Here is a 14470-nt window from a genome sequence, read left to right as displayed (position 1 = left end):
AATGACTGTATTTTCTAATGTTATGGTAGCAGGAAGTGGAGTGGCTTACACAGATACCCTGAAGCTGTTATGAGAACAAAAACATTAAAAGGAGTGTTCCTAGTTAAACATAGTCAAACATAACTCAAGACGATGAGACACCACAGTCTTTTGATCTTTATGGCTGGATGGTCCGACCCCTCTCTCATGCTAAAATGCTGCAGTGCCCACAGCGATTCAACAACGTGCAAATACATTCCAGCTACTTAATACCACAGCAGACAATGAAATAAAGCAAAAATATAGCTTCGGGTCTCGGTTTGGGTTCATGTCTCAATTTTGGCAGCACCGGATGGCATGGGTCTGAAAGACACAGACACAGGCTGGGTTATGGACTCAGACTGCAGGACATGCCAGTGCAGGACATATGCAGAAAACTAGAATCAGTTTGGGTTGCAGCCTTCCCACAGAACACCAGTTGCTAAGCAGGTAATTTATCTTCTCAAATTTTCTAATTCATCCCTTAAGATTTGAAAATGTTTAGAGGCAAAGCTGTAAGATTAAGTAAGGTTAACCTCGATCATTTCATGAACTTCATCTTTGGTCTGCAGAATCTTGGTGAAATGCCAGGTTCAGTATTTCATGATCAGAGTTGTAATGAGGAGTTCATCACCCTACATTTAGAGGACACAGAAGAATGAATTTGAAACAATTGACTGAACTGAGACTGATTCACTAGTGGTTGCATGAGCTGTCCATCTCAATCCAGTCACTGGCTAAGAAGCTTAATCCCTCCCCAGTCCTCTATTTGCCCAATAGGAAAACTATGATAAAATGTAACAAACAAAATTCTTTGACGACTGAATGGCCACATGAAAAGTTTCAGGTCCAGGTGAAGTCCATTATAAGACCTATAATAGTCAAAGTAACACATTTCTTATTCTTCTGTGTTGGCATCTGTGCCCAGGATGCATAATTCAAGGGCACAGTTACATATCAATCCTCAGGTTAAAAGCCACCAATCACTGTCCTCATTTTACCTCCAGCACAAAGGCCCTATCTACAATTCTCCCCAACAGAACTGTGTAAATACACAAATGCAAACAGTGAGGGTTACTGTTGACCTCGGTGCTGACCTCTTGGTGATATGCCACTCATGTCCATACCAGTTTTTTGTTCACACATTTGAACGTCATGCAGACAGTTAGTGCGGTGTCATGCCACTGCAGACCCTGCCTCACAGCGCTGACTTCCACTCAGTTGACTGGCTGACTCAGGAGACAGGCACATATTGGCCAAAGAAAAACAGACATGACTCCCAGTGGGCGGTCCATGGGGTATGAGTCCACGTCTGCCTAGCATCAACTGACAAGGCAGTCCACCCTTTTGCTTTCTACACACACGACTTTAAGAAGATTGGTTTTTAAAATGCGTTTGTTTTTTTTTTTCACTGTAACACCATGAAATGAATTTCAGAGCTTGAGTACATTGTTCCCAATGTTACCTTGTATCTAAGCAGGCAAATATGAACTACCTTCAAACTCAAAAAACAAACAAACAAACAAAAAAAAACCCATCCATTGATAACCAAAAACACCCCTATAAAACACACACACACTCACACACACATAAATAATTTTTTCTCCAACATGGTTACCCCTGACAATACCTCTGATTTGACTACCAATTGCAAACCTGCATCTCAGCCCTCAAACCCACACTCATTACATTTACCAAAAAACTGTACTTTGATTTTAAAAGATTATTAAATGCCAACCCTTTCATTCCTAAGGTCAACCTGGCCATCAAAGAGCGGCTAGCTTTGAAAAAAACTGGCAGGACAAGGGCGGTGCTGTAGCTGTGTTATCTGAGGACAGATATATCCTGGAGACTTGTCGCCAACTTCACACCAACTATCATGAAAGACTAGCAATCCCTTGCTGAACAAGAACACAGTTTGATGCTTTACTAAAGGGGGCTGTGTTAATGATAATAACTTATGGTTCGTTTAACATTTAAACATCCTGTTACGGGACTTTTTACCTGCCCACTAAGATGCATCCGGGATAACCCTCCTGGTCATCCTTTATACTGTATTAGGCACTGACACTTGTACAGACCTGTCATTCAAAAAAATTGAATCCTTTATTAAACCTTTGGTAAGAAAAGTTCCATCCTTTTTTGAGGACACTACTGACTGTCATGCAGTCTCTTTCTTGTCACTGTGGATACAGAAAGTTTGTATACAAATACTGACCACCAGGAGGTGCTAATTGCCTTTAGTCACTGCCTTTCAGACAGAGGTTACTCAACACCCTCCTCTGATTGTCTGAAATTGACAGAGACATTCATTCTTTTTGTTTAAACCTTTTACATTATTGTATCACCTGGTATGGCTGCTAATCTCGATCTGTTAATTTTTTTGGATTCATAGACTGGATGCGCTAAAATTTCCTGGTTTCAATGAGGGTATAGACTTGTCAAGTTTTCTGCAGTTTTTTCTGGATTGCACTCTTGTTAGACGTTGGTCTGTCTGGTGTTTGGTGACAAGCAGGTAGCATACAGGGGTTTTGCCGTTGGGACACTGTGTAAAACGTAAATAGAAACAGAATGTGATGATTTGCACAACAGCGAAAACCCATATTTAGTTGAAAGTAGCACAAAGACAACAAATGAAATGCTGAAACTGAAAAATGTCATTGTTTTTGAAAATGACATCCTCATTTAGAATTTGATGCCAGGAACATGTTTCGAACCAACCATTTAACACTCTGTAAGCTCTCCCCATCTTTACTTCAGAGAGACTCAGCCGTTCTGGGAGCCTCTTTTTATACCCAATCATGTCACTCACCTGTTGCCAGTTGACCTAATTCACTGTGAGATGTTCCACCAGGTTCTTTCAGCATTTCACAACTTTTCCAGTCTTTTGTTGCCACTGTGCCAACTTTTTTGAAACATGTTGCTGCATCACACTCTAAATGAGAATATAATTTAAAAAAACAATGAAATTTCTGAGTTTCAACATTTGATATGTTGTCTTATGTTGTGCTATTTTCAATTAAATATAGGGTTTCAATGTTTTGCAAATCATCACATTCTGTCTCTACAGTGTCCCAAATTTCTATAAATACATCTGTATTAGAGGTAGATAAATTGACCAGGCAGATAAATCAGTGAATATTATCTTATTGCAGATATACTGGTGTCTGTGTTGTCTTGCTGGAATTTAGAAACAGTGTCAGCATTACATAGTTTGTCCACCAGAGAGCACAGACAAATTGATTTTTACAGTTAAGTTAGTTTTTTTTTTTTTTTTTAACACCTAAAAGTCTTTATCAGTATTGGTCTCAAAGTACTCAATATTGGCTGGCTCAAATGTTGTCATATATGAATCAGGCTCCTTGCAGTCTCATACTCTAAGAGAAGTCTTTTCTTCTTGATGCAAGGTTTGTAGTCAGGGTCACAATTAAGCGAGTCCTCACTTTCACCACTTGATGAATGACCAGAGTAAAGACTGTTCGGATCGAAAGAAGAATCTACATCTTCCTCCGTCCTCCTGTCTCTTTCATTGTCATCACTGCTGCCTTGTGCCGCTGGCTCTACATACCTGGTTGAGGATCTACCCTTGGTCACTTGATAACACTCCTGAGCGCTCAGTCTGGTAAGACTCACATAGGGCTGCAGCAACTTGGACTGCAGCAGCACAGCCTGACTAGGTACTGACAACCTTAGCTGGGGTCTTCGGACTCTGTTGGTCTCAGACCTGAAAGCCGTGCAATTAGAGTTGGCGGTAGAGGAGATGACAGTGGAGCATGGTGGGGTTTCTGGTTGCAAAGGACTGATGTGTGTCCGAAGCTGAGGTTTAATGAAGCTTTGAGGTACGACTTGTTGAGGTGATTCAGTAGACAGAGGGATTTGATTAACAGTACAGACTGAGAGTAGAGTCCTTGATTGAGAAATAGAGGTAGAAGCATCTCGTGTAAGAGGCCCAGAGACACTTAATTCATCAGGCAAGGGCAGACAACTTGTCTGAAAGGTAGTTGGGGCCATTTTGAACTGTTCGGCAAAAGGATTTTGACTGAATCCATGAAGAGCCTGTGAATGTGTGGTGGTAGTTGATGGTTGACAGCTGGTAGAGGTAGACGCATGGGAATTAGTTGGGAGCACAGTTTCTGGTTTGTCAAATGCAGAGTTTTTCATCATTCCTTGAGGTATGGCATCATTTCCTGATGTATGGTGAAGTGGAGCTATAAGTATCTGAGGGCTGGAAGCAGAAGCTGCCTGTTTGTTACAAAAAATGGTGAAGTGATTTGGAGATGCTTGATGGGGTTTACATGTAAGGTAGACCCCTCTGACAGAGGCAATGTCTATCAATCGGACCACAGGCGACAACCAGGCAGGCACCAGACTGTCTCTGGATGAAGAGGGCTGACGTAGTGATTCCCTTTGAGAGGCATCGCTTGCAAAACCTCTCAAAGGTAATCCAGAGCTCAGCTTCTCTCCAGAGTTTGCTTGTTCACATGCTTGAGCTGCTGTCTGAAGAATGGCGGAGGTCTCCGGAGAAGGACTACGTTGGTCAGGGGGGTATGGAATAAGATCAGAGGGGGTGAGATCCTGTGATGAAGTGATGGATGAGGATGAATGAAACAGCGGTGGGGATAAAGAAACATTAGCTTGAAGCAGCAACTCTTCTGAATACTCGTCAGGACACTCCTGCAGGATGCTCTTCACCCATCGCTGGTGTTTGAAGCAGAACTGAGAAGAGTAAGTCGCCTCCTGAACACAGTCACTGCTTCTCTGGCTGATTCCCTCCTTTTCCTTATCACTGCTCTCTTCTTTCAGCCTTCTGACCACCTCACAATCCTCCTCTGTTTGCTGATGTCTCGTAACGTCTGAATCATTGTCACTGTCCAATAAAAGAGGGCTGTCCTTGGACACATCTTGGTCAGCCTCCTCTCCTCCCCTAAAATCCTCTGGCTGAAACTCAAGGGGTGTTTTGGCATCTAAAGGAACGGAAAGGCAGTGCATTTGGATTAACAAATGCATAATTATCATCAGGAGAAGAAATGCATTATTGGCTAAATGTAAATTCAATTTTTTGTTGTCATTGGTGCAAAGACAGCATTAAGAAATGCACACTAGAAGCACAATTATTCTTCTGTAGTATGTTGAAGAGGAACTACAGCAATTTTACACATCAAAGCCCTTTTATAGGGCTTAAGAGCGCTATTGCATCTGTGAAAAAAGCTGTCTGATAAATAGACTTTGAAAATGACAAAGGTCTCAGGGTGTGGAGTTAGAAAGAAGTGATTTTACCAGACCTCCGTAGCCCACTCCTCATCTCTGCTTGAGACGAGCAGCTCAAGGCTACATCAGCGACTACTAACATGACACAACTGAACCTATGACTGAAGTGTTGCCGGTCAAGTTGCATTGTGGGTAAGGTATACGCCGTGCTTTGACAAAAAAGAAGCATGGATGTAGGAAAAAAGATGATTTATCAGGTCGTGGCCTTGACCCATCATGGCCTTTTCAGACATGGAATACATGACACTCCGTCCTATTTATGTGTCCATTATGTAAAATGTTTGTTATGGCTTTATTCAGACATGACAAGTCAGTTCAAAAAACAGCCATGCTCACATGTTATCTGGCAGGGAGCAGTCTCACTGCCAGAGAACAGCGGTGAGTTGAGAAATACGATGTTACGAGTTGTCTCGTGGGTTGTTCCAATGATTATTGTGAGTTCAAGGAATGCTACATCAGCTCTTTTGCTCATATTTTATGTGAAGCATTTCACTGGATATTAATAATTTGATCAATGCACTTGGCATGAAAGAACATTGAAAATATGGAGAGCAAGTGTAGTGTTTATCTATTGATATTTGGAATACATTTGATTACATGGTTTGTTCGTTTTTTTTTACCTGCTTTGTAACCTCCCTCCACTCAGCCAACTTGGAAAATTGCCATCATATCTATGCAGTGAGCCTTGGGTTGTGTGCGGGGAGGTGTTTCTTACCACAGTGCAGCAGTTTCTCTAGAGTAGTTGCTATGGCCCTGGAGTCTGAGGTAATCACTTCCAACAACAGCTTCTCCTCCTCAGTAACAGGACTTTTTTTCTTCAGTATCTAGTTCACACAAATGGGAATATGGCAAAAATGGAATCAGTGGGAAAATCCCTTCATCATATCAGAGGCAATTAATGTGTTTCATTTTTATGGTCCTGTTGAGTTTATCATTATTTTGATAAGCATGCCTCAATAATACATGTGTTTTGGCGATACACACTGAATGCAAACATAGCGGACGGTCACATGTGTAACCCAGTGTTCTCAGAGTGGAGACACAACCGTAAATATTCTATAATGGGGATTGGCTCCAGTGGGGAAAGTGGACAGAGAGCCTGCTGAGTTGCCAGGCTGTCTGTGAAAGAAAATGACAATCGCTGCAAGCCAGTAAATGGTGGTCCCAGAGGCATGGTATGTCGAGGCATGTCCTGATGCACTGAGCCCAGCACACATTCAGCAAATCAGGTAACAGCTGCCACATTAATGCAGTGAAACACCATACAAATCTTAGAAAGAAGGGCATCTCACCAGACACCTTGTGAACGTGCAGGGTGCTAACGATAAGCCACATGAGATGACACAGAACTTGCAGGTTCTGCCATCAAAAGCGAGGTAACGCTGTTGTCCCTCCATATTGGTATCTGGAAATATGCATCCTCCAGATAAAACATGGAAAACCAGTTGTCTTGGAGGATGGTTGAGGTTCAGACGGTTTAGCAAACTGAGCAAATTAGGAAGCAGCGGTACCAGAAATCATCTTCATCATCAGAAAGGGAAGGCCCCTGGCCTAAGAGGAGGTCTTCACCCTCTGAGTCAAACCCCAGGATGTGAATTTCCCCCATCTGACCGGGGGCATACTAGTAGCATGCCCGTCGCTTCCCCTTACGAGGTCATTTCACACTCACACACACGCACATACCCAATCGCTTTACCATGCAAATCAAGGAACTGAAGTGGCCACACACGAGGTATTATACTGTATAATCACATGCTGGTCCAGGCCACCATCGGTAATGTTTCTTAAAAAGAATCCATGTCAGCTGTCACTGTTTAGGTGAGTCACAGTGCATGCCATGCGACAAGGTAGAGAGACGGACTCAACAGAATAAAGACATCTGTTCATCTGCAAGGAAACTCTCCAAGATACCTTTAAGCACTTATTTACTGATATACATATCTTTACTTTTTATCGGGTACTGTGTAGCCCTGACAACATACATTTACAGTGCTTGCAGCAGTTCTCTGAAACACAAGATAAGCCTCGACGCAGCAAAGTTTTCATTTTTTACAACAAATGAGGGCAAAATTTCACATTGTTCGAGTGTTTATAAGTTACACCATGAGAGTAATTACATCCTTTTAAAAATCACTGTAAAAATCATCTCTTTCAGAAGGGGCCACTAAACCGTAAGCACAGATTAAAGCAGATGCAAACATAAAACACACACCTTATCAATGTAGGTGTCTCCTGGTAACACAGTTTCCAACTCACGCAGGTAGTGCAGCAGCCTGTCCTCTACTTTCTGGGCATAATGTTCACCGTACTGCTCCTCCATTTGATTCTGCAAGACAGTAAAGACTTAACACGCCACCTAGAAACAACGCTGAGCCAGACTCTCTTTTCCATACAGTTTACACACATATTTTGGGTTTAATCATACATTGCAAAAACTGGAACGTGAAGGCCCCAAAGTTCAGTGTCAATAAGAGCCATAACCTGGCGTGGATGGAAATTTGTGTCATCAAAGCTTTATTTACTGCACAGGACAAAATAAACAATGACCATTTTTTGTGCGCACTGTTGATCAAGATTTGTATGTTTAATGTTTGGCCCAGTGAACTTTAATACCCGAGTATCAGACGTTTCTGGGAAACTGTTTTTGCCAAATTCCACTCCAGCGCCCCATAAACAACTTTGAAGAATTTTCTGAATTTTTCCCACAAAGTTTAGAGTTTATTAAATCTGGTTGGCCACAATAGGAAACAACAAAGCAAAGAATTTTTAACTGTTCATTAAGTCCCTTTTTGGATGTTGTGAACACATGGACAGCTCTACAGTTCTGTGGTACGCATAAGGATCTCTTTTTATAAGGATCACCCTGCTGGATAGAAAAGGACTCACTGCTCAGGCTGAGAGAGAAAACAGTGAGATGCATGCAGTAACTTGAGACACTGACCCATCACTGTTTTACAATGCCAGTGCACAATTTAGACTGATTCAAGTTTTATTCAGATTTTCTGAAAATATCTTGTCAAAGACACAATTAAGGACATACGTGCTTATTAAACAAAGTTTGGCCCTGAATCACATGTTGCATCTCACTTGTCTGGTTTGGGAGCAGCAGAGAGTGAAGACCCATTTTTATTGTTGGATCATTTGGATCAACTGGATTTGAGAATGCCATTTTTTCATGATATTGAGTATGGAGCACAACCCTGCAATCATCTGACGCACAAAAAAAAAAAATTGGAATGATTTTTTAATTCTGATGTGCTTAAGTTCGCTTAGTTTGTCTCAAAAGCCTGGAAACAAAGGCAACGTGGACTATCCAATTAAGATGTATTTGGATTTCTCCAGTTGTATACATGTTTTGTCAGTGATGTATGAATTTAGCTGCAGACAGGAAGGTCTGAAAATCATGAAATTGCTTTTATCTTTGGGCTTTTTGTAATATTGACTGAATATGTATGTAAAGCATTCTCAGCCTGGCTTGTATTCACTCGCGGTGTCTTGTAAGCCCATGCTGCCTGGGTACAGGTGTATGCATTCAGCACGACACAATGATAAAAAATGTCACTCACTTATTCAACCAGCTGAGATGTCTGTTATCTTATTACTTAACATGTTAACAATAGGGTTTACTTAAAAGCAGTGTGTGGGATTTAGTGGCATCTAGTGGTGAGGTTGCCTGCTGCAACCAGCTGAACACCCCACCGAATATTCTAAATTTGAAAATATATTGGACTTGTAAAAAAAATGCATACATACGATTGGGAAAATTAATTTTTCACTGTAGAAGATAAAAGCAGCACCACTGCAGCAGATTCACTGACACACAAGTCTTTTCAGGAGCAAATGCATTTTCAGATCTACAGCTCCCCGTCCGACCTCAGTGTCTGATGCTAGATACCCCTTCTCAGAGAGGAAAAGTCAACATGAGTCAACAAGTCGCTTTAAACTTGTAACCGTGCATCCTTTGCTCTACTCTGGCAGTTACTCTTACTGCTTTAAGACAACATGGAGAAGTCAACTAACCATCATATAACCTTCAAGTCTGTCCTTGTCTGTAGCAAGTGCTTGTGCCAGAGCCTTGAAGTCCAGATGGTTCTTCCTCATGAGGAACATTTCATGTTGGTTCTGTGGAAGAACGCATTAGTAAGAAATTGGTAAGATTTCCATGTGAAAATGTAATATTTCACTAATACCAGATTCTAAGTGAGTTGAACTTTAAAATAATAGCTAAATAAACTAGAAAATGCATTTCCAAGCTTGTTAACTTGCTAACCACTAACCACTGGCCTACCAATCATCCTAGCAGGACTTAAAGATCAACTGGCAAACACATCTTTAAACCGACACTGCTTCAGATGTAATCAATCACCCACACAACCATGTGTTACTGTATGTGGGATCTGAAACAGCTCAAGTTTGGGAATATTTCTTTTCTTCTTCAGCTCTTCAATTGCCACATGCTGAACTATGTTCACCAGATAGTTGCTAACTAAGCAGGAAATGTACAGTGGGTTATTCAGACCCTTTTTTTTTAACAAAAAAATAAAATAAAATAAAATAAAATAAAAAATCAAAATCAATGACTTTTTTCCACTGTTGGAAACAGTAGTGAGAGTAAACAGTGAGGTTAAAACCAAAACAATGAGCTAAAAGATGCTATAATGCTATGTGGTGTTGAGGGGATCTGCAGGTGGGTGATAATTCTCTCTTTGTTCATCACTACAAGCGAACCCTTTGACCTTCCAAGCACTTCATTGTTCATATAAGCAGTGATTATTCTTAAAATGAAATCATTGCCTCTGAATTAATACTATGCTAACGGCTAAACTCAACTGAGCGAGAGCATGTATGACTGTTAAAATATGCAGAACGGACTCATAAATTGGCCACTTACACAGTGGTCTTGGTATTGAGGTAGTTTACTCGGGAAGAACTGGTTGATTTTAAACACAGTGTCAACCATTCCTCTGCCCTCCCTGAGCATCCACATAATGGCCTGGAAGGAGAAACAATAACCGAGAGAGGGGGAGAGAAGCATGTAAAAAATACAGCCATGGATCAACTGCAGCTGGAACACACAGATTTTGCATGCTTGCCAAATTGTACCACCACTTATTCCCATACCATGGTCTTGAGGCCAAACATGATCTTCATGTGTTTGATGGGAGCCACCAGTCTGGGTAGAAGTGTGTAAGTGGCTTCCAAAAAGCCCATCGCTCTCTCAAAGTGCTCTGTGTGCCTGTTCTTCACAATGGAAAACACCTGAGCAGAGGCAACACGCAGCCTCCACGAATCTTCAAGGCTCAGAGGCTGAGAGTCCACTTCTGGCCAAGAGGAAGGGTCCACAGCTGTGAGGAGCCAATATGGCATGACTTTAGCTCAGTGCTTGAGGAAATGTAGCTGAAGTTACTTTGAAAATAAGGATTTACTGTCGCTAAAAGCTCAAGCAGCACGTACTGTGTGCAATCCGCCACAAATGACCCCTATTATACAACTTTGCATCAAACTGAAGTATCTGATGTGACAGCCTGTTCTAAAACATAGGGAAAAATCCAAATTGTGTTCAAGCGCAATAAATAAAGACGCTTCTATTTAATTTGGTGGGAATTTGACAGTCACTGGTTGCAAGTTAAGCCACTTCATATTCCAGATGTGGTGGCAGATGTATTCATATCCTTTACTTAAGAACAATAGTAATACAACAATGCATAAACCCTCCATTGCAAGTAAAGCTGCTGCAAAGTGTTACTTCAGTCAAATATTATCAGTGTACTTCAAGTATCAAATGTACAAGTACTCGTTCTGAAGGAAAATTCAATATCATGTTATTGGATTGTTAAGACTACAATTTATTTCTGAGGGGCCACAAACCTAAAAGCTTTGAACCCCTGTTTGCAATTTTAACACTGCATTTAATTTTGAAAATAGTGTCAAAAACTAAGTAAAGTACAAATAGGCCTACTGAAGCAGCATAATGAATAAATGTATTTAATTACATCCCATCACTGACTGCATCTGTGTAAAGTCTTAGCTATACGAGGAACAAGGAATATTTCTGATATTTAAAATGGGGTGTGCGATCTGCATGTGAAAAAGGTCAGTAGTTTGCAGTATTTGAATGATGCAAATATGCAAACCCTGGAGTTATAAAACCTATTGAGAAAACAAACCTTCCTGTACATCCGTCATCTTGTGAGCCCAGACATACTCTATGATCCACAGCGGTAACTTTGGGAAGCTCTGTAAAGTCAAACATTTACGGACAGACACTCCTTCCATCCTGTCCTCGGTTTGTGAGGGGTTAAATCACCGCCGATCAGACCGGTCGAACTTTCAAACTCCCAGCTGGACATGTACCGGCAAGTTACAGATCGTTTGAAAATATTAGAAATTACTTCCTTGCCGAACTCACTGGGTGTTGTCAAAATAAAGGTTTCTTGCGGAACCGTGATGTGGGCTAAAACGTCGAGACTTTTATTATGAAGTTTCGTGTGACGCTTTTGACACGGAAGTAGTTGGACGGAGCTGTGAATGTCTCTTACCCTTTCTTTTTCACCCTCTACCCTGAATATGTCGTCCTTTTCAGTGAGCATGGAAGTGTACACATAAGTGTGAGGTAACTTAGACATGCATCGTCTTTAAGTGCAAATATTACGCTTAGTTAGAAGGATTTATAGCACATTTCAAACAGAATTACAGCAACATGCTAACGACCTAGCTTTATAGCTTCTGGTAGCTGTTGAATGGGGGCGCATGTTGTGTGTCACCTGCCTACTCCGTCGGCGGTGTTTGACGCTGACGGAGTAGGCGCACACATTTTTATGATTACCGCTTTCACCGACAATGACATGTAAATTATCCCTGATAAAATGACTAAAATGCTCATGTTAATACTCCAATCAAGGTGCTTTGACAATTGCGCCCCCCAGTGATTATAATTAGAAGTTACTGCAGTGGAGTTGTGACAGTTTTTCCAAAGCTATGCCAACAGAGTAATTTGAAAGATGCTATAATTAGATTCCAATTCCAAACACAGTGGCTTTAAAGTAATCATTAATTATGGCAATGTACAACAAATGATGGAGGAACACAAACGTTACATTCTAAGGGAAGCCTTAATGCGACAGTACACAATAATATTTTAGACAATCGTGTCCTTCCAACTTTGCCTCAACAGTTTAGAGAAGGCCCCCTGACATTGCAGTGCCACTGTACATGCAGAACGGGTTGTCCCAGTTTAATGTGGAAGAACTTGACAAGCCTGCACAGAGCTCTGACATCAACCACATCCCACACCTTTGGGAACTGGAGCGCCAACTGTGAGCCAGAGCTTATCATCAACATCCATGTTGGGGTTGAATGGGAGCAAATCCCTGTAGCCAGCTTCCAACATCACATAGCAGTGTTATGGCAGCAGGTTAAAACCCCTTGTTTTGGAATGAGTTAGATATTCACATCCAGGTGTCTGTCTAACTTTCGGACATATAGTGCATCAATTGTTTGGGCTAGATTGGCCTTTGTCACATCAGGTGTTCACGGTTAAACTTACAGTAACTAAATGTTCTTTTCTATATGACTTTCCTACAGCACCGTGCGTCACTATACTGACGTGTGACATCCCAGCTGCGGCTCCACCATGAACACAAAACCATGCATGTCTCTGCTTCAGCTCTCCAGGATGGGGTTCAGACTTTGTGCATCCAAAGCGCCTCGCTGCAGTGCCGGGGCCTTGAACTTAACACCAGTGACTTCACATATCACACCCCACTCACCTGTACCCTGCAGTCGCTCTTATTCCAGCAACGTCAAGGTGCGCTCCTACCTTCAGTACATTAAACACAAGATCACGTCCAGTCCCAGTCCTCCATACTGTCATGTGTGTCAGGTCGGGGACCCGGTGCTGCGTTCACATGCGGCGGCTGTTGACCCCGCAGCTGTAACAGGCCCCGAGATCCAAAAGGTCATCAGCACTATGGTGAAAGTAATGCGGAAACTTGACTGTGTGGGACTGAGCGCGCCTCAGATTGGGGTGCCGCTTCGCATCCTTGCCTTGGAATATACCCAAAAGATGCTGGAGGAGAGTTCACCTGAATCGAGGGTGGCCCGCGGTCTTTCTGTCCAGCCTCTGAGGATCTTTGTCAACCCCCAGCTGAGGATCATGGATGGACAGACTGTGCTCTTCCAGGAGGCCTGTGAGAGCATCACGGGCTTCTCTGCCACAGTTCCACGCTTCCTGTCTGTGGAAGTGTCTGGTATGCATGTTTACAGCTCAGTCCTGCGTTTTCTATACAGCACTGCCTGTCAGCTTTTGTCTGTTCAGGCCATAAAAAACAGAACACATGGAATCAGAATTGCCTTTGTGATTCATCCAAAACAGAAAGCAAAAGTTTTAAAATGGAGCACATTTTTCATGCTAAGGCATTCCTGTTTATCTTTCTCGTTCCTGTGCAGGTCTGAATGAGCAGGGCGAAGCTGTCTCGTGGCAGGCCAGTGGCTGGCCGGCTCGTATCCTCCAGCACGAGATGGACCACCTGGATGGGGTCCTTTACATCGACCGCATGGACAGCAAGACCTTCATCAACGTCAACTGGCAGGCATACAATGAATAGAAGATCCTCACGACTCACGATGCTCCACAGCCATCTCTGATCAACCTACAGTGTGTGGCTGAAACTTTCACATTTGCCATTTGAGCACAAGATTTTGTGACACACTTTGGTTTCTGCTTCTGGTTGGAATAAGCGCTTAATATCAGGATCACTGTGACTGTGATCCATAAGCTGTGATCTGTCCGTGCATCACCTTCAAGTGCAAGCTAAGAGAGACCTGTTCTGTGGACCACCGGTCTATGTTTGATGCATGAAGAGGGCTGATTTGTTGGCTGTTATGTGAACAAAAAAAACACAAGTGAATCACAAATGTCTGGTCCTCATCTGGCACCATCACACCAAAAAATACAACTGTGGTACTAGGGAGAAAATTAGGGGGAAGTGCTTGTGGATCAAAGGGCTTTAGCCATTTTTCTCAATGAATTACATCTGTTTTGTTTGTGTTATTAAAATGTTGATCATTCTCATTTTGTATGTCCTTGTTTTTGCAGTTTTAGGTATTTTCAAAACACTAAATGTAGTATACTAAGTGAAGTTCAGTGGATAGTTTGACCTTGGATTTGAATTCGATCCATCCA

The 14470-nt window shown here is 42.0% G+C and overlaps 2 protein-coding genes across 2 annotated transcripts; one reads left to right on the top strand and one right to left on the bottom strand.

Annotated features, from left to right (window-relative positions):
* Positions 1-305: 305 nt before the first annotated feature.
* LOC139337400 (uncharacterized) lies at positions 306-10653 on the bottom strand. Its single transcript, XM_070971943.1, has 8 exons — positions 10408-10653; positions 10178-10279; positions 9307-9408; positions 7499-7612; positions 6002-6110; positions 4373-4982; positions 3587-3742; positions 306-342 (listed from the first exon to the last, which is right to left on the bottom strand). Exons 1-8 carry the CDS (start codon positions 10651-10653, stop codon positions 306-308), a joined length of 1476 nt encoding a protein of 491 aa, XP_070828044.1.
* A 1135-nt stretch (positions 10654-11788) lies between these two features.
* On the top strand, positions 11789-14355 carry pdf (peptide deformylase, mitochondrial). Its single transcript, XM_070972628.1, has 3 exons — positions 11789-11899; positions 12871-13535; positions 13735-14355. The coding sequence occupies exons 2-3, from the start codon at positions 12920-12922 to the stop codon at positions 13890-13892; spliced, it is 774 nt and encodes a 257-aa protein (XP_070828729.1). The 5' UTR covers positions 11789-11899; positions 12871-12919; the 3' UTR covers positions 13893-14355.
* The last annotated feature ends 115 nt before the right edge of the window (positions 14356-14470 follow it).

The sequence above is a fragment of the Chaetodon trifascialis genome, chromosome 10 (assembly GCF_039877785.1).
Source record: "Chaetodon trifascialis isolate fChaTrf1 chromosome 10, fChaTrf1.hap1, whole genome shotgun sequence".
Lineage (NCBI taxonomy): Eukaryota > Metazoa > Chordata > Actinopteri > Chaetodontiformes > Chaetodontidae > Chaetodon > Chaetodon trifascialis.
The sequence above is the reverse complement of the archived record's forward strand: the minus strand, read 5'-3'. Positions and strand labels throughout refer to the sequence as shown.